This window comes from Jatropha curcas, chromosome 1, assembly GCF_041381405.1.
Source record: "Jatropha curcas cultivar XTBG-Jc1 chromosome 1, XTBG_Jcur_1.0, whole genome shotgun sequence".
In the NCBI taxonomy this organism is placed as follows: domain Eukaryota; kingdom Viridiplantae; phylum Streptophyta; class Magnoliopsida; order Malpighiales; family Euphorbiaceae; genus Jatropha; species Jatropha curcas.
The window spans coordinates 34,788,549-34,810,840 of record NC_143151.1 but is presented as its reverse complement, the minus strand read 5'-3'; the positions used below and the strand labels follow the sequence as shown (position 1 = coordinate 34,810,840).

The 22,292-nt window shown below is 35.8% G+C and overlaps 4 protein-coding genes across 5 annotated transcripts; 3 read left to right on the top strand and 1 right to left on the bottom strand.

Moving 5' to 3' along the window:
* Positions 1-147: 147 nt before the first annotated feature.
* On the top strand, positions 148-7,777 carry FYPP3 (flower-specific, phytochrome-associated protein phosphatase 3). Its single transcript, XM_012213171.4, has 10 exons — positions 148-441; positions 1,220-1,366; positions 1,465-1,532; positions 3,813-3,870; positions 4,500-4,610; positions 4,740-4,790; positions 5,572-5,715; positions 5,787-5,882; positions 5,969-6,040; positions 7,337-7,777. The coding sequence occupies exons 1-10, from the start codon at positions 361-363 to the stop codon at positions 7,418-7,420; spliced, it is 912 nt and encodes a 303-aa protein (XP_012068561.1). The 5' UTR covers positions 148-360; the 3' UTR covers positions 7,421-7,777.
* A 491-nt stretch (positions 7,778-8,268) lies between these two features.
* LOC105631159 (uncharacterized) lies at positions 8,269-14,052 on the top strand. Its single transcript, XM_012213172.4, has 11 exons — positions 8,269-8,759; positions 8,836-9,119; positions 9,210-9,404; positions 9,764-10,110; positions 10,342-10,633; positions 11,472-11,630; positions 11,851-12,216; positions 12,404-12,469; positions 12,595-12,643; positions 13,109-13,232; positions 13,704-14,052. Exons 1-11 carry the CDS (start codon positions 8,444-8,446, stop codon positions 13,792-13,794), a joined length of 2,289 nt encoding a protein of 762 aa, XP_012068562.1. The 5' UTR covers positions 8,269-8,443; the 3' UTR covers positions 13,795-14,052.
* A 140-nt stretch (positions 14,053-14,192) lies between these two features.
* On the bottom strand, positions 14,193-19,434 carry LOC105631160 (uncharacterized). 2 transcript variants are annotated; one of them, XM_012213174.4, is made up of 13 exons: positions 18,986-19,434; positions 18,264-18,381; positions 17,841-18,108; positions 17,680-17,754; positions 17,471-17,529; positions 17,227-17,362; positions 16,282-16,378; positions 16,082-16,148; positions 15,728-15,826; positions 15,386-15,475; positions 14,951-15,105; positions 14,739-14,828; positions 14,193-14,663 (listed from the first exon to the last, which is right to left on the bottom strand). In XM_012213174.4, the coding sequence occupies exons 3-13, from the start codon at positions 18,088-18,090 to the stop codon at positions 14,549-14,551; spliced, it is 1,233 nt and encodes a 410-aa protein (XP_012068564.1). In that variant the 5' UTR covers positions 18,091-18,108; positions 18,264-18,381; positions 18,986-19,434; the 3' UTR covers positions 14,193-14,548. The 2 variants fall into 2 exon arrangements, with proteins under 2 accessions (XP_012068564.1, XP_020533914.1); XM_020678255.3 differs by having other exon boundaries at positions 19,336-19,354.
* Positions 19,435-19,921: 487 nt separating this feature from the next.
* LOC105631161 (E3 ubiquitin-protein ligase) lies at positions 19,922-21,675 on the top strand. The gene has a single exon (XM_012213176.4). It carries the CDS (start codon positions 20,208-20,210, stop codon positions 21,468-21,470), a length of 1,263 nt encoding a protein of 420 aa, XP_012068566.1. The 5' UTR covers positions 19,922-20,207; the 3' UTR covers positions 21,471-21,675.
* The last annotated feature ends 617 nt before the right edge of the window (positions 21,676-22,292 follow it).

Genomic DNA, 22,292 nt, shown 5'->3' with positions numbered 1-22,292 from the left:
TCGTCAACCACGTCGTCCTTTTCTCTTACTCCCATTGTTTAAAATCAAATTTATTTATTAATCGATAACATGAAAATGAAAAATCAAAATTAGATCTATAAATATTCTAATTTTTGCTTTTTAAATAGGAAAGAAATATAAATAGGAAAAAAATTAAATAAAAAAATAAAAAAAGCGAAAACAATAAAAAGTTGCTCTCCGTCTCGTCTCCTCTCCTCTCTGTCGCTGGAGTTTTCATTTTTCTTTTTGACTTTCTTTGGTTGTGTTGTTGTTCTTTACTTTAATATAGGTGGAAGATAAACACGAGTGAGTAAGAGACGGTCCAAATCCGAAGATAGAATAGAACTACGATAAAGAGAGATGGATTTGGATCAGTGGATTGTCAAGGTGAAGGAAGGGCAGCATCTGTTAGAGGACGAGCTTCAACTTCTCTGCGAATATGTAAATTTGCTTCTCTCTATTTCTTTTTGTAGGTTTTCTTTTCTTTTTTTTTTTTCTCATTTCTTTTTGCTTCTCTTGTTTGCGGCTCTCTTGTCTTATATGAATGGAATTAGGGTTTGCATCTGCTCCTTTCCTTTACTTTTTCTATCTTACTTACTTGCTTTCATCCAAACGGAGAGTTCGAGTTTTCCATGTGGTAGATGTCGCTGGAATTTAGACCCTTGTGCTCTCTGTTGTTTTTGTTTTTTTGTCAATGGACAATTTCAGCTGCAAACACTTTCGAAATTTTCGTTCTTTGGTATTTGGCTTAGCTACAATTTATCTTCTAACGGACCCAGATTATGGAATATATATTTAGTATTGTTTTATATCCTACATTTGCCAGATTCTCATCAAGAATGACTGTATTATGTAATTTAGTTTGTTTTGTTTCAGCAGAACACATAAAAGAATTGATTCGATGTCTTCTTTTTCCATCTTTCCTTTTGATCCCTTGTTAAAATTTTTGCCACAGAGAAAATTTGCTGACACTATCTCCACTATTAACACACTTTTGGCTTTACTAAAACTCCTTTTTTTTATGGGGGAGAAAAAAGAATGAGAAAGTTCATAAAATCAGAGACAACTTAGCATTTATTACTTAGTAAGGACTGATCCTTTGGCGCCACTACCGTTGTGAAACTGGTACTTGGCGGCTTACGAGCAACGTATAGACTAAGGTTGCCCATCACTCTATCGCCTGAAGGCCTTTAGTTACTATTGTTTTTAAATAACACAGGTAAAAGAGATCCTCATCGAGGAGTCCAATGTGCAGCCAGTTAACAGTCCAGTGACTGTTTGTGGCGATATTCATGGACAGTTTCATGATTTAATGAAACTTTTCCAGACTGGAGGCCACGTTCCTGAGACAAATTACATATTTATGGTATGTTTTATTCCCATTTTAGAGTTATTGTCATATGTTGTTGCATATTGCCATTTGATAATTTTCTGGGTGCTTAAGCATTCCTTACGCTTTGGCAGGGAGATTTCGTGGATCGAGGTTACAATAGTCTTGAAGTTTTCACTATTCTTTTGCTTCTCAAAGCAAGGTACAACTTTTATAATGTGCACTTGTCATGTAATTTTCACTTAATATGCCTGTGGTTCTCTCTACTAAGTATACATTTAGTGGGTGTATTTCTCAATTTGCTTGTTCTTGGCCCATTATGTGATTACTGGCTGAATTCTACTGCCTGGCAGAGCATAGTCTTGCTTACATATTTTCCAACAAAATGGTTGGAAGATAGAGCTTAGCGATTTTATGTGTAAAAGAAAGCAAACTGGCATAGAGTAGGGTGGACCTATGATATGCAAATTTAGACTAGTTGTTGACTCTTTTGGTCAAAGGAATTGAATGCGACCGCTGAATCTGTTTAATCAATTCCATTTATGTGGTGAACTCTGTTGATCAATGCTATGTTACACAAAAACGGAAACGTGGAAATGCGGAAACGGACACGGGGAAACGATATTTTTAAAAATATTCGAAATAGAACATGGGGGCTATGTTGCAAAAAAATGGAAATGCCGAAATGGACACGGGGAAATAGTATTAGAAATATAGGAAACTGAAACATGGGAGAAACGTGTAAATATGAAAATATAGGATTATATTTATAAATATAAAAAAAAAGTTATTATAAACCATTAAATATATTCAACAACAAGTCAAGTTCAATCGACATTTAATTATATCCAAAAGAATTATAAGTTTCATGCTCATAAAAAATACATATTTTTGTGAATTTGTATTTGTTTAAGTATTTATTTTAATTAGAGAAATGAGTTTTTGAGGATTTCCAGTTATAGAAACGTATTTACAAGAGGGGAAACGTGTTTCCAAATTACTAAATTTATGAAAATGCCCCGAAACGCTTCCGAGGAGTTTCTAAGCGTGCGTTTCCATGCAAGAAACGTTTTCGAAACGTGGAAACATCGGCTAGAGAAAGTTTCCGTGCAACAGTGTGGGGGAAACACGTAAATATGAAAAATATAGGGTTATATTTATAAATTTATAAAAAAAAAATTATAAACCATTAAATATGTTCAACAACAAGTCAAGTCCAATAAACATCTAATCATATCCAAAAGAATTACAAGTTCCATACTCATAACAAATACATGTTTTGTGAATTCGTGTTTATTTATTCCCATTTTAGAGTTATTATCATATCTTGTTGCATATTGCCATTTGATAATTTTCTGGCCGCATAAGCATTCCTAAAAATTGAATGCAACCGTTGAATCTGTTTAACCATTTCCATTTATGCGATGAACTCTGCTAATCAGTATGTTGCACAAAAACGGAAACGTGGGGAAACATGTAAATATGAAAAATATAGGTTTATATTTATCAATATAAAAAAATAAATTATTGTAAACTATTAAATATATTCAACAACAAGTCAAGTCCAATAAACATTTAATTGTATCCAAAAGAATTATAAGTTCCATACTCATAACAAATACATGTTTTGTGAATTTTTATTTATTTTATCAGAGAAATGAGTTTGTAAGAGTTTTTAGCTTATGGAAATGTATTTAATATGGAAATTTATTCGAAGTCCAATAAACGTGTTTCCAAATTATTCAATTTATGGAAACGGCCCCAAAATGTTTCCCGAGGAGTTTCCAAGCGTTTCCTTGTAGGAAATGTCTCCGAAACGCAGAAATGGCAGCCGTAGAAACCGTGCAACATAGGATCAATGCCTAATGAGTATCAAAATAAACTTTCCTACTGATGAATTTGTTGGCTGACATAGGATGATTCATGCTGACAGAATAAGTACTGCAAAAGATTCAAAAGTTTTTTAAGTATCACTTCTATACTTTATTATTGTTTGCTTGGCATTTTATGAGTCAAAATTGATAGCAACTTCAACATGGAAATAAGCTAGGATGACTAGAGGCAATAAGGTTTCTAGATAAGATTCACTATTTAGTCCATTTTGGTGGATTTGTGGGGTTTCAGTCATATTATATTTATAAAATTTGGAGCTAAAAGATGCTGATTTTATTCGTATTCCTTGTTTCTGCCGAGTCAAAGATTAGAAATTATATGTTCACCATTACCTCAAACTCACTGTGGATTAAAATTGTTATTCTAGATCTGTGGAACAACTATTTTGCTTGTAGTGATCCTGAGACCAGTAATTTGAAATATTGCATAAATCCTCACTTGTCTCTCCAAAGGCTCAAAATGTAAATGTCAGAAAATTTTCATGCTATTGCTAGTTTTAGAAATTTTTGCATATAAAGTTATTTTGTGAAGGAAAATTTTGCTTCGGTTTCTAATATTACATTTTTTCTATTTCTGGCTGTGTTTGTAGATATCCAGCTAATATCACACTTTTGCGTGGAAATCATGAGAGTAGGCAACTAACTCAGGTATGCATCTAGTTATTCCATGTTTATTTGTTCATCAAATTGATTCTGTTGCTGACAACAAAATAATTGTAAGAATGTGGAAATGGAAAGTTTCTCAAACACTGGTCTAGCTATAATGTTTTTTGGACTTTTTGGGTATCACGATGTACCATTGGTAAGACTATTTATTTACACTTTCTTATTTTTCTATGAACATTAATAGTTAATCTCTAGAATAGGAATGATATGTGTGTGTGTGTATGTGGGTGGAAGTTCTCATTTTTCTTGAGAATTTTGTTTAGTTTTTATAGCATGTCCTTTTTCTTTTTCATGAGAAGAACTTTTATATCATGTTCTGAAGTACAATCAAGAGTGATATCATATTTGGACATATCTGCATTCCATCAATTCTGGATTTTGTTATCATTAACTGTGGCTCAATTTGCAAAGGGTATCCTTTATTTGCTGGTGTGGAAACTGCTTTCTGAGTTCAGTAATTACATTAAATTCTGTGGGTGCCACGATAAACAGAAAGTGCATATTTGAGTGATTTCAGTCCCATGATTCTATACTTGCAGTAATAGATCCTTCAAGTCTTGCAGTAGCTTTTTAGCCTATGATATATTCATCTACAACTTCTATTTTTCCAGGTATATGGTTTCTATGATGAGTGCCAAAGGAAGTATGGAAATGCCAATGCATGGCGATATTGTACTGATGTCTTTGATTATCTAACACTCTCAGCAATCATTGATGGCACTGTAAGCCCCTCTCTGTTCCCCTTTTCACTGCTTTGGTTTGCATTTGTATCTATGTATGCATGTGCTGCATAGTTTTGCTTTTGAACTTGCATCCTTAAATATTGATGTTCTCTCTTTTTGCTTCTGTAGGTGCTTTGTGTCCATGGTGGTCTTTCTCCTGACATCCGAACAATCGATCAGGTGCTTTTTATTTTTTTTTCTGCAGTTATTATTTAGAAATTCCTACGTTTGTAGTTATACATTATATATGTTTCTGCGTATTTTTTTTTTTTCAAGGTTCTCTGTCTCATCAACCTGCTGTTTCTATAAGGTGTTTCTGATAAACAAGTAGGCTATTAATAAAGCACAGAAAGCATTTTCTTGAAGATTCTTTTCCCTTGCATAAAAATGTCCATCAAAATTTAGTTAAATTTGGCAAGTCTTTTTGCTCTGGGATGTCATTGCAGGAAAGTAAAACTCTCGCACGAAGTGTAAGTGCATGTATATATATTAGTCATTTCCCTAGACATGCCCATGGAGAGACTTTGTCGGAGTGTATGTGGAACTATCATGATCTTCATATTGCAGTCCCATGAAATATCTTAGCTGTTTTGTGGTTCATGTCTTTGTCAGATACACGGATTCTGTTATTAGCTAGCTGTGAATTACTAGATGATTATTTTACCCCTTTTTTTTTTTTTTTTGAGCTAAAATTCTTATGACACGGAATGGCAAATGCAAAGCTTAAATGAAATTGCTGCTTTTCCAACCTGGCCACCTGTACATGAGCTCCCTTTCTAGGGGAGTCGTGATGTGCCTGCAGTTTAATTGCAGTTGGTAGGAGTGGTTAGTGATTCATTTGGATATTTATATAGTCCCTGGATATATTGGGGTTTGCAAGTTCCTTCTTTTTTTTTTTTTTTTTTTTTCTCTTTTCTCGTGGATGGTATGTGAAATCTTGCATTTCCCAATTAATTGGCAGATAAGAGTAATCGAACGCAATTGTGAAATTCCACATGAAGGGCCATTCTGTGATCTAATGTGGAGTGATCCTGAAGATATTGAAACATGGGCAGTCAGTCCCCGAGGAGCAGGTTGGCTATTTGGATCCAGGGTGACTTCTGAGGTAAGATATTATGATCTCAGCTTTAATAGAATGATGTTCTATCTATGTGACACTTCATATTTTTCCTGCAGTTCAACCACATTAACAATCTTGATCTGGTTTGCCGAGCACACCAACTGGTACAAGAAGGTCTTAAGTACATGTTTCAAGACAAAGGCTTAGTAACTGTAAAGACTGTAACCTCTGTGCTTGTTTAATAGGCATATATATTAAAAGCAGTCCAGTAAAATGGTTTGGCTCCTAACTTTTGTAGGTCTGGTCTGCACCAAATTACTGTTATCGTTGCGGGAATGTAGCTTCGATATTGAGCTTCAATGAGAACATGGTAAGCATTACAAGCTTATGCCTTGCCCCTCTCTCTCTCTCTCTCTCACACACACACACACACACACACACACACTCTTTTTTAAACCAAGGGAAGCAATTAGATAATATATGCATGACATTTGTAATATAATGAATACCTAGGATATCCAGCTGTTACAAGTTCTTGTAGAAACGTTATGTAGAAAATCTTTGGTTTCACTCCAGATGAAATATTAATCATGTAGAAATGTTTTATGTGGAATGATTTCATTAAACCAAGCAAATATTAGGCCTAATAATGCGACCAGCCATAAGTGTTATAATTTACTGTACAGTCCAGTGACCGTTGATTAATATTGTTAACATTCTGTTAACAATGCTATATAGTTCTCAGTTTCCAGCTTCACCTTTTCTGTTCTCTTATCAATTTTATGTTAGGTATTGGGTTCTTTCAATACCTAACCAGACATGAAAGATTAGAATTGAAGAAGTTGAGAGAAACACAGAGAAGAGAGTGAAAGGAAGAGAGGGAAAGGTGTAGAAAGAGAAACTCAAATAAATATTCTGTTATTTCTCAAATTGATTTCAGCTTACTTTTTAAGCTGCTCATTTGTCACAAGACAGTTATTATTTACATGGAATCTGCCAACAGCTATTCTAAAATCAACATATAGCAGAATTGCCAGTTCATTTCATTCCACATAACAGTTCTATGGTTAATCATATCACTTTTAACATTTGATTATATTGAAATTCCCACAATAGTCTTGATGTATTGGAGGACTTATATCGCGAGTAGTGTTAGTGGCTGCTTATATGAAGTATCTTGGGAACAAATGTTTGTGGAAGAAACTTTTTATGCCATTTTAACCATGTAAACAGCGTCAGCACATTTTTTTGTTTCTTTCCCTCGTCTTTGTAGTTAGTAATCTTAAGGTCCATGAATGGTTGTAGGCTGCATAATGGCGATTAATCTGTTATTATCCCATAATTTCTCCTTATTTATGCCAATGAATAAAAACATGTGACCCTTTTAAAAATATCAAGTTCAAACCTTCCAGGTTCTCCCTCAGTGAATTAATTGTTTGGATGTTAGTACCGTCATATAATTCGGACAATGATTTGTGCATGTGCTTATGGTATCATGAAGCTAAGATTAATGGTTACCTGTTCATGCTTTTCAACTGGTGGGATTCTTGAATGCCATCTATGGATGGTGCTAATTCTGTGAAATCATGTTTAATGCTGTTTTTGAATTGTACCATAGTTCTGTGGAATCATGTTTACGGATAACCTTTTTTGTGTCATGTCTTAGGAAAGAGAAGTGAAATTTTTCACTGAAACAGAGGAGAACAACCAGATGAGAGGACCTAGGACTGGAGTTCCTTATTTCTTATGATGAAGGAGTCCTTGGGTGCATTTCTTGTAAAATTTGCTGAAGCATTGTGACCGCATATTGTGGGAGAGTTGTAATGGGGAGGTCAGGAGAAATACGACCTTATTACATGCTTTGCAGGCAGACCGCGCATTTGCTTGAGTGGACATTTTCTACACTCTGGGCTACTTTCAAGATTTGTGGCTTGTGTATTAGGCCTCCTAATTGTTTACATTGTTTTTTATTAGATGACAGCTCTTTTTTTTCCCCCCTTCCTAAGTGCACTCAAAGTTCTTTATCGTACCCAATGCCTTGGAATTCAGTGTGTATTAGTCTTTATATTACTTCATTAATTCTCAGATGCAGTTGATTTCATTCCAATGTTTCTTCCACCGTTATTTGAGTATTATTTTACTTAGTGTTGAATGACTGCAGGAGGTAACTGAAGATGCCATGAATTTTTGATTAAGGCCTTGTCCTTATTATCTAGTAGTTATTTTCCATTAATCCAATAAATTGAGAAGCACAAATAAATAAGGCAGGTCTATTAGTATTCGAAGTGGCAGATAATTGGCCATTTGTGGTTTCTTAGATACATTTGCATTACCTTCAGGTTCTCTCCCGTTGAGGACCAGTCCTGGGTTCTGGTTCTGAGCCTGAGACTGGCTATATTTGTAAGTTTTTCATAGTTGAAAATGAATTTAGGATGAAATACCTGGTAGTAATACTTAAGTGTAGGATTAGAAGGTTAATCACAATATGCCATATCTTTATCACTAAGTCCTCTGATTAAACAAGATTTTGATTTATTGATTATAACATAATGACAAGTACAAATTCTCTTCTTTCTTTTTTAGTTTAATTATGGGGTATAGAGGTTCTGTTACTCCATACCATAGCGACCAATGAGTCGGAGAAAAACGAGAACTTGGAGTTCGACTGACCCTATCATTGAACCTATCATTGAAATAAAATCGACCAAAAGGTCGTCTTTTTCTTCTAGTGTAACACAAAATTGGGACTACAAAATTATGCCAGGAGCCGAAGATGTTAATATATAATTGTTGCTCCCGTTTGTCAAGTCACAATCAACTCTTTCTTCTCGGCTCGCGTAGTCTTCCGACGACATTCTTCCACTTCTCCTCTACCCTGTCAATATCATCATCCACTTCGTCCCTTGCTGTTAAGATGAAGTCGGAGTCCAAGTCGCCGCCGGTAGCCAAGAAGGTGGAGCATGTCATGGAGTTGTTCGATGACGTTAGAGTTGACCACCATTACTGGCTCCGCGATGATTCTCGCTCCAATCCTGAGATCCTTTCCTATCTCCACGACGAGAATGCCTACACTGACTTTGTTATGTCTGGTCGGTGTTCAATTTTCTTTCTTGAGGAATTTATAAACTCAAAATCTTTAACTTTGCTCTGCATTGACCTTTTCAGGGACCAAAGAATTTGAGCAGCAGCTTTTTGCTGAAATAAGAGGTCGAATCAAGGAGGACGACATTTCTGCTCCAAGAAGACAAGGGCCTTACTACTACTATACAAAGACTTTGGAGGGCAAGGAGTATGTTCAGCATTGCCGCCGCTATATATCCAATAATGAAACGCCACCTTCAGTCCACGATGTCATGCAAACCGGACCTAATGATCCTCCTGAGCATCTTATTCTGGATGAGAATGCTAAGGCTGAAGGCCACGATTATTACAGTGTTGATGCTTTCGAGGTTAAATCTTCTTTAGAATTAGATTCATGTTCTCATTTTTTTTTTCTCTTTTGTTTCTCTATATTTAAATAACTATCTTATGTTCTTCAGGTTAGTCCAAATCATAAACTGGTCGCATATGCAGAGGATACCAAGGGAAATGAAATTTACACTGTTCATATCATTGATGTTGAGACTGGAGCCCCTATTGAGAAGCCTTTGACTGGTACAACGTCTTCTCTTCAGTGGGCTGGTAACGATTTTTTGGTTTACACCACAATGGATCACATACATCGCTCTGATAAGGTACTGTCATTATGTTTCTAGTCCTGTATTTAGGACTGAGAAGCACTTTATAAAACAAATGCAGCTGTTATAAAACAATTAATTTTCTTAGGAGATTGTAGTGTTTCTCATGCTCTATGGGTTTACTTCTTGTGTCTTTTGGTTGAATACCGCATGCAAGTCGCAAACGAAACCAAAAGATTGTTTCTTACTTCTTATTTTGAAATTATCATGTGGCACTTTTTGGTTTTTACCTTTCCCAGAAAATGGAAATCCCATTTGGAAATCTTTGCTTTAGCTTTCCTTCAATAATCACAAATGAAACTCAATGAACTTCATGTATCTAGCTACATTGACTCGGGCTTGGTTTGATTTCCTAGGTGTGGTTACACAAGTTGGGGACACATCAATCAAGTGACTCATGCCTTTATCACGAGAAGGATGACAAATTTACTGTGCATATTGAAGCTTCAGAGAGTGAAAAGTATCTTTTTGTTGTATCTGGCAGCAAAAATACTAGGTTTGCTTTCTATATTGATGTTACCAAGGCTGAAGAAGGTGTGAAGCCTTTGACACCTCGTGTCGATGGCATTAGTACATTAGTCAGCCATCGTGGAAATCATTTCTATATTCGTAGGAGAACTAATGAGTTTTTCAATTCTGAGCTACTAGCCTGTCCATTGCATAACATTTCTGCAACTACAGTTCTTATTCCTCATAGGGAAAGGTGACTTTTCCTCTGTTATAATATTCAGATTTCTTTTTCATTTTGATAAAGATGCATTGGCCAAGCTGCATAAGTGCATCTTTTGTTGTTTGCTGATATTTGGCACAGTATATCTTTTCACTAATAGCTTCCAAGACACTATCATATTGCTTTCCATATAACCACAAAAGTACCATATTAAGTTGCTAACAACTCTCATCATGCTATCATCTTTGGATTTCTTTTGTCCAGCGTAAAAATTTGGGATGTACAACTCTTTGCTGATCATCTAGTTGTATATGAGCGAGAGAATGGTCTACCCAAAATAACGGCATATAAACTTCCAGATGTCAATGAGCCACTTACAAGCCTAAAGGATGGTCGGGCTGTTGATTTTATTGACCCTGTATACTCTGTGGATTCAAAACCATCAGAGTTTTCTTCCAGCATTTTGAGGTTTTCATATAGCTCATTGCGGACACCTCCCTCTGTTTACGAATATGATATGAACATAGGCATTTGTGTTCTGAAGAAGATTGAGACAGTAAGTTGTAAAAATTCAGTTCCACATATTACCATCTATTTGTCATTTGCTTATTATAACTAGACTTGCAGTTGTCTTACCCACTCTCTTGCACGAGGCCTTACAGCTTTTCTTGTACTGTGTATTTCCTTGTCTGATGTATACTTGTGATACTCATCATATTTAGAGAAAATTTTGGATAATTTTAATGCTGGGACATGGTTTCATGACCATCTATGTGTCTACATTTGTACAAACATCATATATATGTGCTTGTATGTAATGCTTTGAGCCAGAAATTTTCAAAATCTTTCACATAATTTTTGTTTTTCTTCATGTGTAGAAAGCTGCATTAATGTATGCCATCCTATCCATCTATCTATCTATATATGTAGATATATACGTATACATACATATATGTATATATATTAACCTACAGAGTATTGTATGGAAGACAACTTATCTATCAACTCTGTTGCAGCATTTGTGTTTGCATTGTTTTATTGGCTGATGGACAGAACTTGCAGAGAGTAAAATATAAAAAAGAGATGGCCATCTATCTTAGTAATAGCGAAATCAAAACATACAAATTACAATCTAGATATAGTATTTTATACCAATATCTTTCAATTCTTAATAGTTTAAACTAAGACAGAAATGACTGGAGTATCTTAAATTTAAGCGTGTCATTGCCAATGCTAAGTTGACAAGGTATGCATGGGTTTTCATATTTTTACTTATGTATCTTCCCTCTGATTCCTTTTTGGGGTTTGATTTTTTTTTTTTTCTTCTTCATTATTATTATTATTATTATTATCTGAGCATAACATGCAATAGTTCCATGCAATATCTTTTTCAGATCTTGGGAGGTTTTGATTCTTCTAATTATGTTGCTGAAAGGAAATGGGCCACGGCTTCAGACGGTACCCAGATTCCTATATCAGTTGGTTATAGGAAGGATCTTGTGAAAATTGATGGCTCTCATCCATTACTGCTTTATGGCTATGGTTCATATGAGGTAAAATGAGAAAGGTAGAACCTTAGAGTAAAATTTTCAGTTTGTCTACTGCCAGTGGTTAGTGCTTGATATAGTATTTTGATTCAAGATTGAAGTCTCCGATGCACATTACTGAGTTACATTGATGCTTCACTGTATCATTGAGTTTCTTATCATTTCTCACTTGTATATTAGAATTTCCATTTGTACTTACTTAATAGAACTGTGTTTTATTTTTTAGATATGCATAGATACCAAATTTAAGGCGTCAAGGCTGTCTTTATTGGATCGCGGTTTCATCTTTGCAATCGCTCACGTTCGTGGTGGTGGTGAAATGGGAAGACAGTGGTATGAGAATGGGAAGTTTTTGAAGAAAAAAAATACTTTCACAGATTTTATTACTTGTGCAGAGTATTTAATAGGAGAAAAATACTGTTCCAAGGAAAAATTATGCATTGAAGGAAGGAGCGCAGGGGGATTGCTTATTGGTTCTGTTCTTAATATGAAGCCTGATCAGTTCAAGGCTGCCATAGCTGGAGTGCCTTTTGTGGATGTTCTGACCACTATGCTTGATCCAAGTATTCCTCTTACAACTGAAGAGTGGGAGGTACTATTAGTTTTCAGTTTTTAATTATTCTGGCATTGAGTTATATAAGAAAAATCCATTTTTATCTTGTGGTCTGAATAAGAGCTTGGAGATGGATATACCCTCAAGCTTTCTGGCTGGAAGGTTCTGCTTTCAATAATTGCATGATTGCATCTACACTGTTATTGATATCTTCTCGTTACTGCAGGAATGGGGAGACCCTCGGGTGGAGGAGTTCTATTACTATATGAAATCATATTCCCCTGTTGATAATGTGCGTGCCATGTAGTTCTAAATTGCTTCCTTGTTATTTTAATATTGTCTTAATAGTCATGAGGTTGGAATGACCAATATTTGTTGTTATTGGATCACTGTGACCCGTAAACTTGTTTTGTACAGGTTAAGCCTCAAAACTATCCTAACATCCTTGTTACAGCTGGCTTACATGGTAAGGACTTAGTTATGTTTATGTTGACTTAAGATTTTCCATTCTGTGTACATTGCATATACATTTTTTTAAAAGTAAATATATAGTTAAGTCAGGAGGGAAAGTTTATTCGTTTGACTCGATGAACTCCACCTGGTGATGCCGCTTCAGATACACAACAATTCCCATTCTAAACCTCTGCAATCAATAAGTGCTAAGTTGAATATTTTGACCCATCGTCCTGAGGCTGGTTCTTTGATGTAGGTCTATTATCTGATATTCAGTAGATAGTAGCCCTTTTATTTAGAAGAATAGGTAGTTTTTATTGTGTATGGTACACTGTTGGATAATTAGAGATTTTTCAATGGGATCAATGTTACTGAAAGAAAGTGATTTGCATAGAAATGAGCACAGAGAACATACGTTTCATTTAATACTCTTCTTCAATCATATCATAAGGTCTAAAGATCTGGTGAACTGTTGCAGATCCACGAGTTATGTATTCAGAACCTGCAAAATTCGTGGCAAAACTGAGGGATATGAAAACCGATGATAATCTGCTGCTGTTCAAATGTGAACTCGGTGCTGGGCATTTTTCAAAGTCAGGAAGGTAGGCTCTCTTTTTTCCTTAATATTTCTAAAGCTATTTTTTCTCTGAATTTGAATCTGGAGATATGGTTTCTTTCTTCATCTCCTCTGGTCCGTTTCTTCTCTTGAGCTGTTAGGTAATAGTGCATTTGTAAAGGACAATAGAAAATCTAAATTTACTGTACTCTAATGAAAGAAGTGATGATTATTTAAGTTGTTAAAGCTTCACATGGAGCTGTGGTACATGCCAGTTAGTCCAATTATTGGTCCTTTTCTCCATTTATATTAAGATTCATTGACATCGTTGCTATCTGAATTCTGAACTCAAGTGATGTCAACGTAATTGCAAATTTTTTCTGGATTAGGAATATAGTATTCAAATATAACTCATAGAATTTATAGAGAGCTTCTTACAATCTTTGAGTTCAAAGCCCGAAGTATTTGTAGATGTTTTTAATTAATAAATTAAAATGATGTATCTTGTAACATGCAGATTTGAGAGGCTTCAAGAAGATGCATTCATATATACTTTTCTTATGAAGGTTCTAAATATGATTCCTGACTCTGGTTCTGACCAGAGCTGATGAACTTGTTGTGGCGAGCAATGCAAATTTATGGCGCCCATCTTTGCAGGCAAACAGCGCACCCACTATTGTGGTTCTGCTCTAGAACATTGGATTTTGGGGTGTACTGAGATGTAAAGAAACATTTAAAGATACAATTTGCATTTTTTTTTTTTCTTTTTATTGGGCATTAGATGGTATGATTTTCCCCTTTTATGCATATTTGCATGGGAGTTAATAGCAATTGGAATTGAAAAAGATACAGTAAGTTTTTCTTTACTCTAATTATTATCATTTACAGAATCGTTATTCAAAATTAATATCTTTAAGCCATGTACCAACTAAAAATTATTGAACGATTACATTACTTATTGAATTGAATAAGCTCTGAAAAAAAATTTTCATTCAGACAAAATTGATTTATAAATAATGTTAAGACATTTTGATGATTCAAGTTTATTTCTTAGTAACTGAACGAATAAGTTTGAGATCCAGTAAGTTGTCATTAAGCTAAAACAGCTCCTCAATGTCTAGCTATGTAAGCAGGTACAACCTTTAGTTTCTGTTGGAAAGTGAAGAGAGTGCGGTCTTAAATACAGAGGGAAAATGAAAAATTTCTCACGACAGGAACTGTAATTGGTACATCTGCCCTATTCTTTTAAGGAAGCAACATAGATTGTTTTTTATTTAACTAAAAGAAATATGATTAGCTGAATGTAAGGATCACTTGTTCCCGTTCAAGTTCTTCCTCTTACAATGGGTCTTGCTGGGAGAATTAATCTTGACTTTGTATGTGGCCATTCCAAGATGGATCCACCGCAGGAAGCTGGTATTCATCAGGTTCTAACGACAAAGCAAATTCTGGCAAAGCTGGAGCAGTTCGTAGAATCCTGGATCCAAGACTCAATCAATCAATACAAAAATTCATATGCATGTCAATAAATCAAAACTCGTTTTCATCATACATTTCATGATTGTGCTGATCCTCATTACTTGATTTATCTCTTGGAATCTTTTCAGAAAGAAACTTGCTGGTTCCCCAAAGAATTGGATTTCTGGAAAGTACATAAACACAATGGAAGACACAACACATTATATGGGAAATCTTGGTCAAATAAATGTGTAAACAGAGCAGATTCACAGTTGTGTAAAGCGGGATAGGTCTCCGGTGACTTACCGCGACACTGGAGGGTTCCTATGGAAGGATTCACAGGCCTTCCTACTTCCATGCCATAACATCTGTGCTGCTTGTTGAGCAGCTACGGCCATTTCTGTACTTCCCTCTGTGATCCCCTCCTCGATGATCAAACCATGATAATAATACGCAGCTGCCTGATTAATGAAATTCTTCTATGTTATTTTTGTGTTATATAAAGGGAAAAGCTCAATTCATGTTATAGTTGGATCAGAGCATAAATCAGTGAAGGAAAGTAATTTCACTTGGCATTTGCCAAGGAAAAATTAACTGTCTATCCTTCATTGCTACCACTCAACATAAATATTGAGGTGTATTATACTCCATACAAGTAGGAGCCGCATATTCAAAGGTAAACTAATACATGTGGGAAAAAAAATATCAAGAAAGAACGTAAAGTTAGTGAAGGAGATGTACCTTGGCTTCAGCATATTTCCACTGAATAAAAAGTTTATGCTTCTCTCCCCATCCATTTGCTAATGGAAGGTCTACAATGCTCTCTTGAGCCTGAACAAAGTACGGACCACGATAAAAGTCAGGCTATAATATATATACATAAAGGCATCTCACAGAATAATGACTCTAGTCACTGCTGCGGCTGAGATTTGAACTTGCCAAGCCAAATTGTAATGCAATTGTCATTGTAACATTTAAGGACAAGCCTCCAGGCTTATCTAATTAGCATGCCATCGATTACATATTTACAATGAGTCGTTCCTGAATTATAAAGCTTTATGACATAGTAGAAAGAAGCTATACCTGATGCCAGTATTTTACCATCTCACATGCAAGCCTTCTTTTGACAGCCAGTGTGGCCTTGACACTATCAATTGCCATTCCAAGCTGTAGATCAACACCCTTTACCATGTGGAAAAATTTTTTTAGAAAAATCACAAACATAAAAATAAAATATACATAAAAGCTTTCATTTTACAAGGAAAAAGTCTAGTGACTCTAGTCTACCATATAAGAGTATGCATAATGATAAAGACCAGCCTGCAGACAAATCTTTCAAAAATCAAGTTTAACATATGAAAGATTGCAGGCGAAATGTAAAATGGCATAGGATAAAAATACAAATCAACGGCATGTTGCCTATAACTGAGCTATTACCTGGCCTAGTGCTTGCAGGCAAAGGGCTCGAAGCACTCCCTCTCCCAGGTCTAGTGGTAAATCTTTCCTACAATAACGACAGTTTCAAAAATCAACTTTTACCTTTAAAAGCATGAAAGTCTGTGTAAGAATAACCATATGATACATAATTCTCTGGAAATGAGATGGCAATATTTGAAGCAAAGATTTGTTCCATGAACCTGATATCAGGAGGAAAACGAGGGAGGACATGCTGGATGGAGAAATTCAAATATCCCGCTGCCTTCAATAATATATCAATGCAAGCTCGTCTGCTTTCTGTAGTGGAAAATAGATTAACAAAATCTATTCCTCTTAGCAGGATCCATAAAGAAGTACTTATGCAAATGCAGTGAAAGACAGTGAAGCACACGCCAATAGCAGCTTAAAGGCTACCTTTCTTAGAACCACAGGAAGAAACAATTCAAGTGGCTTTTGGCAAGTACATCGAGAAATGAAAAATGCATGGAAATTAAAGTTTTAGAACACAAGAAATATTATAAACTTGGAATGCAGAACTCTTGATAAAAGTAAAATAAAATACTGTACTCAAGTATCTTGAGCGAGCCTCCCTTTAGTTAAAAGCCAGATTAATGATAATAACTAGTCAGTAGTAGTAGGACCATAATTTTTCATCAGTGTCAGGAGTTGAATATAACTTCCCATAAAAATCTCTTATCAGACGGTAATATTTGTCTGTCAATGCTCACATGAAGCCCTTCATGTTCCATTTGACAGGATTTATTTTTGGTCCTGTTTTAGGTTGCATATGAAATAACTTGTTCTCAAATATGCAAGACACAGGGATTAATGTGAAAAAAGAGGGCAGGTACCTCTGCAATAATAATCAAGGATCAATGACAGACTACTTGCTGAAAACTTGCTCCCTATGATAGTGAGGCAGCTAGATAATTTAATTCATCTCTGACAGCGTCCACTTAAATATTGTTGTATATTATGTATTGGATATCATATAATCAATAAAATAATTTATTCTCAGAAACATAAGAATATCATCCTCACTTCTGTTACCTACTCTAAATAAAAATAAAAATTAAAAAAAAAATAAAAAAAAATAAAAACAATAAGAAATAAGAGTATTGAAATCAGTTAACGCTTGACCTCACCTTCTGATAATTTTGACAGATGACCGTCATTAGAGGTTATAGAAAGAAGCAATAAATTGGCCTGTGATAACGATAACATGGCCATCAAGTGCAAAACTGATAGTAACTCGTACCAAAAGTTTGACATGGTAGTCTCCTGCAAAGATTGTAATTGTGATCATAGGACAATCTTATAAAAGAAGAAAATCCCTATGTTTTGCAATGGCCTCAAATGATTAATTGAATCCTACAATAATAACCTCACCTCTGCAGTGTCCTCCTGGTTTAGCCAAGAGAATTGCAACTCTTGTTGTAGCTGGTTTCCTGGATGATATAATGATAAAGATAAAAGATTTGCTCGAGTAAAAATAAGATATCTTTTTCATATTTCTTCTTTTTCTTGGCAACAAAACAAGCCTGGCAAGTAATCTAATTTAGGCTCACACTCCAAATATAATTTGTTCAATCATGTACCATTTTCAACTAGCCCCAATAGCACTGGCAAGTAATCTTCAAGAGCCTGCTGAAGATCAAGCATTGTTGATCCTCCTGCATAAACAAACCAACCAATTTCAATGAATGAACTGCTAAGTTCTAACTATTGAAGGTTTCAGCTCCTTAATAACTTAACAGACCATGTTGTGTAGCTGTTCTTCTTGGTCTTGCAGCTACTGGTGCTTCTTGGCCCGCCATGACTACAATACGTGTTCTAAGAGCAGACAACCGTTCAATCAAATTCCTAGATAAACCATCACCAAGTGGCTGAGTGAAATCAACTGGTTTAGGTATCCTCATCCCAGGAACAAACAATGCAACCTCCCCAACATTTCTGGGCCACTTTCCATTCCCCCCAGAATCCCTTTGTGTTGATGACAGGCACCCCATATGCTCAAGATTTAGTTCCTTGATTTAATCCCAAATGGAACAAAAAGTAATAATCATAACCAGAGAATTGAATAAAATACAGTCCGGATTGAAAGTTTGGCTATTAAGGATTCCCGCAATAAATTTACAATTAGAAGTAACACGGACTTTGATTCTTTTTACTTATACAGTACCTGGAATGACTTCACAACTTGTTATCAAGAGGAAAAGAGATGCAGTCATGCTCCAACTGCAACTTCAGGGAGGATATTTAAACATGTAATGTGATCCCAATAGCAATATGGTGTCAAACTGCCACAAGTGAAACAGGATATCACTTTGTACGTAATGAAAGATGACAAAAAGTCTGAACTGAGCAAGCACATTGACTGAATCAGGATGCCTTGAAACAAAACCAAAATTGATTGTCGGAAATCGCCAACGTTTTGAATTCACGTGATCCAATGACAACTTTAGAGCATAATAAATAACCCCAAGATAGACATATTATGAGCAATAATATAGAAAATCATCGTACAAGGGAATAAAGCCATAATGAGGACCAACTAAATGCTGACAAGAACATAGTGGGCAACTCACGGGCACCCGTCATCTAAGAATAAATAAAACCAAAGAGAATAGCGATCCAAAATCTGTTCTGGGGTCCTTAGATGTTCTTTCTAGCTCATGTTAAAAGTGGTTTAGAATTGAATAATTAATAATTGTATACTAAAGTATAACCATTGCATATGTGAATCATGCCATGAAAACAAACATATTAGTGATCAACCATTTCAAATACATCCAAATATACAGTAGCAAGGAATACTAGTCCAAAATCGTTTCAGGGTATTATAACCTATGACTGGGTACTTAAAAAAGATGAAAACTTGAATAGCATAAGGTTAACATATACCTCATCCTGTGCTCTTAACAAAGTGTTTTTGTGCCTGTGCAGGAATATATAAATGGACAAGCAAGAGAAAAGTATGAAATGACAAAAAGAAGAAGGAAAAGGAGGATGGGATTTGTTTGTAAAAATATAATTTTGCCTCTGGAGTTTTGTGTAATCAAAAAGCAAGAGTTAGGTTGCTTTGCTTGGTGGGAATGATTATCGCCTAATGCTCAATATGACTTTTTGCTGTACACTGAACCAGATTGTAAGGCACAAACATCCAAAACGTCACAATTCAGAAAGCTGCGAAATTTTTTAAATGGATTTTAATAAGAAGAAAAGAAGGGGAACACAGAGACAGATCATAAAACCTGGTGCAGTTGGACATTTTCTTCTTTGTTTATTGGGTTTGGGTGGTTAAGTGTGACAACGGTGGAAGCTAAAAGAAAAGCAAGTTGTCATTTGCAATATCAGAGAGGAAAGGAAGTCTGATTGACTAGTGATTATAAATTAAAACTGAAAGCAACATCCTGTCCAACAAATAAAGTCCAGATAAGTGTATTATTGGGTTGGTACCTGTCCTATGTTATTGACATAAAAAAAGTGACTCTGCCAATACTTTTCTTTTCTTTTCTTTTCTTAGTGCTTCTCCTCGTCTCATGTGATTGTGAAGTTCGGAGCCACTAAGTTAAAGGGCATGCATCTCTTTGATCGAATATTTTCCTCTGTTTTTTTCCAACTTCATATATATGTTAGGCTATTAACAATCAGTTAGCTCCTCACCCTCCATTTTCATCTTCATATGCGCTTTTGTCCAAAATAATAGTAATATTTCAAGCCCATTTTGCTTTCTCCCACTATGACTACTATATTTTACATTTTTGTTTCCCTTCCAATAATATGCCAGAGAGAATAAACATAATATTCATATTTTTTTTCAAAAAAAAAAAAAAAAAAAATTACTAGTATTGACTTGGTTGTACGGAATCCACAATTTTATAATCGCTATCAAATGCAATCCAATACTAAGCCAAGTGCCAACTAATCAAACAAACAAACAAATAAGCACAAACAAAAGCCTCATCCTATCTCTTGAGCGTCAGACTAGGAAAATGGGAATCCAAGCTCACTACGTCTCTCTCCACTCTCTTCATTTCCTTATTATTTCAGATGGGAACATCACATTTCCATCTCTAAGCTTCAATTATTCACTCAATCCTCTAAAGCTTAATCAAACTCAATCATGCCATCTCCACAATCCAGTTACCTCCAAACCCTTTTAGCCTCTACTCGCCCCTTCCTTCGCGGAGAGCTTGAATCCGTCGACGAAAATCTCCCTGCTTTGGTTTCCGTCTTGCGTTCAGTCGGCGCCGGAGAGTGCTGGCACAAGCACGGCAGCTTTCTTGATCATCTCGTTGACATCTATCGGATTCTCAAGATTTGGAAAGCCCCAGACTGTGTTTGTCTTTGCGGCCTCTTCCATTCTGCTTATTCTAATTCCTATGTTAATCTCGCTATCTTTGATCCTAACACGGGCCGCGATGTGGTTCGCGCCCACGTTGGTGAAGCTGCCGAGAAATTGATTCACTTATTTTGCATCGTCCCTCGCCAACCTCTAATCCACGATGATCTCTTGTTCAAGTATTCCGATTCTGAACTCGTCGAACACCTCAAACTGTCTGAGCTATCATTGAGAAATGCGAAGGAGAAAGGTCTGTTCAATGGAGAGGAGCCTTGGAGGAAGAAAATCAATTCTCTTTTGCCAGCGAAAGGGATCACAGTCAAGCATATAAAGACTGGAGAGGATGTTCTTGTTACGAGAAGAGTGGCGGCTGTATTTCTGATGATGACGATGGCTGATTTCAGTGACCAACTGTTTGGATTTCAAGATTCGTTGTTTGACAACATTGATGGAAGGCTCGAGTTCACTGGTAATAACTTTACTGCTTTATGGCCAGGAGATGGCAAGCCGGGGCTATGGGTTAATTCCATATCGAGGATGGGTGCGATTTACAGTTTGTTACAGAGAGAGGAGGAGATATACGTGGAAGAACGGAAAAGGGGTGGTGGCGTCAAGATCGATAAGGAGAGAGATGAGGAGATAGAGCTGGTGGTGCCTCCAGTTTTTGAGAGATGCACTAAGATTTTGGATGCCAACGATCAGATAGTGGCGAGAGACTTGTATTGGGAAGGCGTTTGTGATATGTCTAGAAGAGGGGTCGACAAAGTTGAGGAGCTGTTGTTGAGCTGTGTTGAGAAGAACCCATTTGTTGGGGAGCCGCATGTGTTGCTGGGTCAGATTTACTTGGGAAAAGGGAGGTTTGAAGAGGCGGAGAGACAGGCAGAGAGAGGACTTATGCTCATGTTGGAATGGGGGAGTACTTGGGATAAGAGGACATCTTGGGAAGGGTGGATTGCTTGGGCTAGAGTCCTTCTGATGAAGGCAAAAGAGAAGTCTTGGCCCCAAACTTCTTGGGGCATCCTCAATTTAGGGCTCGTTAGATAAAGCAATATGTGATGTGATGTTGCTGGCTGCAAGGAAAGTCTTCAATGCTGGAAAAAATAACAATATAACATATTGTGTTGTTTCATTCCATGTTTTTATTTAGTTAGTTAACTGCAAGATAGGAGAAATAAGAAGGTTAAACCTGTAATGGAAGTTCTTGTGAACCATTTTCTGGTAGAAAATGAAGTTCTCTACCATTTTCTTACATGCTATTAATATAGACCCATACAAACTCGAAGTTGAGCCCATATTGATAAGGACCCAAAACCATATGAGAAATGGATCATGTCTAAATATACAAATATAGAGCCAAGCCCACAGAAACAAAGTATCATCTCTCTATGTGTGTGATGCCAGTCATTTTCCATCAACAACAGACACTTTGCTAATTAAATGCATTAGGTAAGATCAAAAGAAGATAATGTTGTGGACCATAATATGAGTCAAATCTCCACTCTGTGTTTGATTAATACAATAATCAATCCATTTTTTATTAAAAACAATTTGATTTGGGTTTGTGCATGTAACATTGATCATGTAGGACCGACGGTAAATGATGCAAGGATTAGATTAGACCCTTTTCAAATTCGTCTAACATGCCCACCCTATTTGCTTTCTCTCACTTAAACAAGGCTTCCTCGTGTGTTAATTGTTTAATTTTTCATTTATTAATACTAATTACTTTTTATATTTGTAATCTTATAACGATCCGCAAATAATATAAATTTTAAATAATATAAATTTTGAGATCAAACTCGACTCCTTCGATAATAAAATTTGAGTTTGATTTGTTAAATTTATAGAATGAACTCTTTTCAAATC

Bases quoted from the DNA above. Each gene is read 5' to 3' on its own strand.
- FYPP3 (XM_012213171.4), top strand. From the start codon at position 361: ATGGATTTGGATCAGTGGATTGTCAAGGTGAAGGAAGGGCAGCATCTG. The intron at 3,871-4,499 runs GTATGCATCTAG...CTATTTTTCCAG, and splicing joins AGAGTAGGCAACTAACTCAG to GTATATGGTTTCTATGATGA. The intron at 5,883-5,968 runs GTAAAGACTGTA...TAACTTTTGTAG, and splicing joins AAGACAAAGGCTTAGTAACT to GTCTGGTCTGCACCAAATTA.
- LOC105631159 (XM_012213172.4), top strand. From the start codon at position 8,444: ATGTTAATATATAATTGTTGCTCCCGTTTGTCAAGTCACAATCAACTC. The intron at 10,111-10,341 runs GTGACTTTTCCT...TCTTTTGTCCAG, and splicing joins CTTATTCCTCATAGGGAAAG to CGTAAAAATTTGGGATGTAC. The intron at 13,233-13,703 runs GTAGGCTCTCTT...TGTAACATGCAG, and splicing joins CATTTTTCAAAGTCAGGAAG to ATTTGAGAGGCTTCAAGAAG.
- LOC105631160 (XM_012213174.4), bottom strand. From the start codon at position 18,090: ATGGGGTGCCTGTCATCAACACAAAGGGATTCTGGGGGGAATGGAAAG. The intron at 16,379-17,226 runs GTGAGGTCAAGC...TTTCCACTACAG, and splicing joins TCTGTCAAAATTATCAGAAG to AAAGCAGACGAGCTTGCATT. The intron at 15,827-16,081 runs GTAATAGCTCAG...CACATGGTAAAG, and splicing joins GCCTGCAAGCACTAGGCCAG to GGTGTTGATCTACAGCTTGG.
- LOC105631161 (XM_012213176.4), top strand. From the start codon at position 20,208: ATGCCATCTCCACAATCCAGTTACCTCCAAACCCTTTTAGCCTCTACT.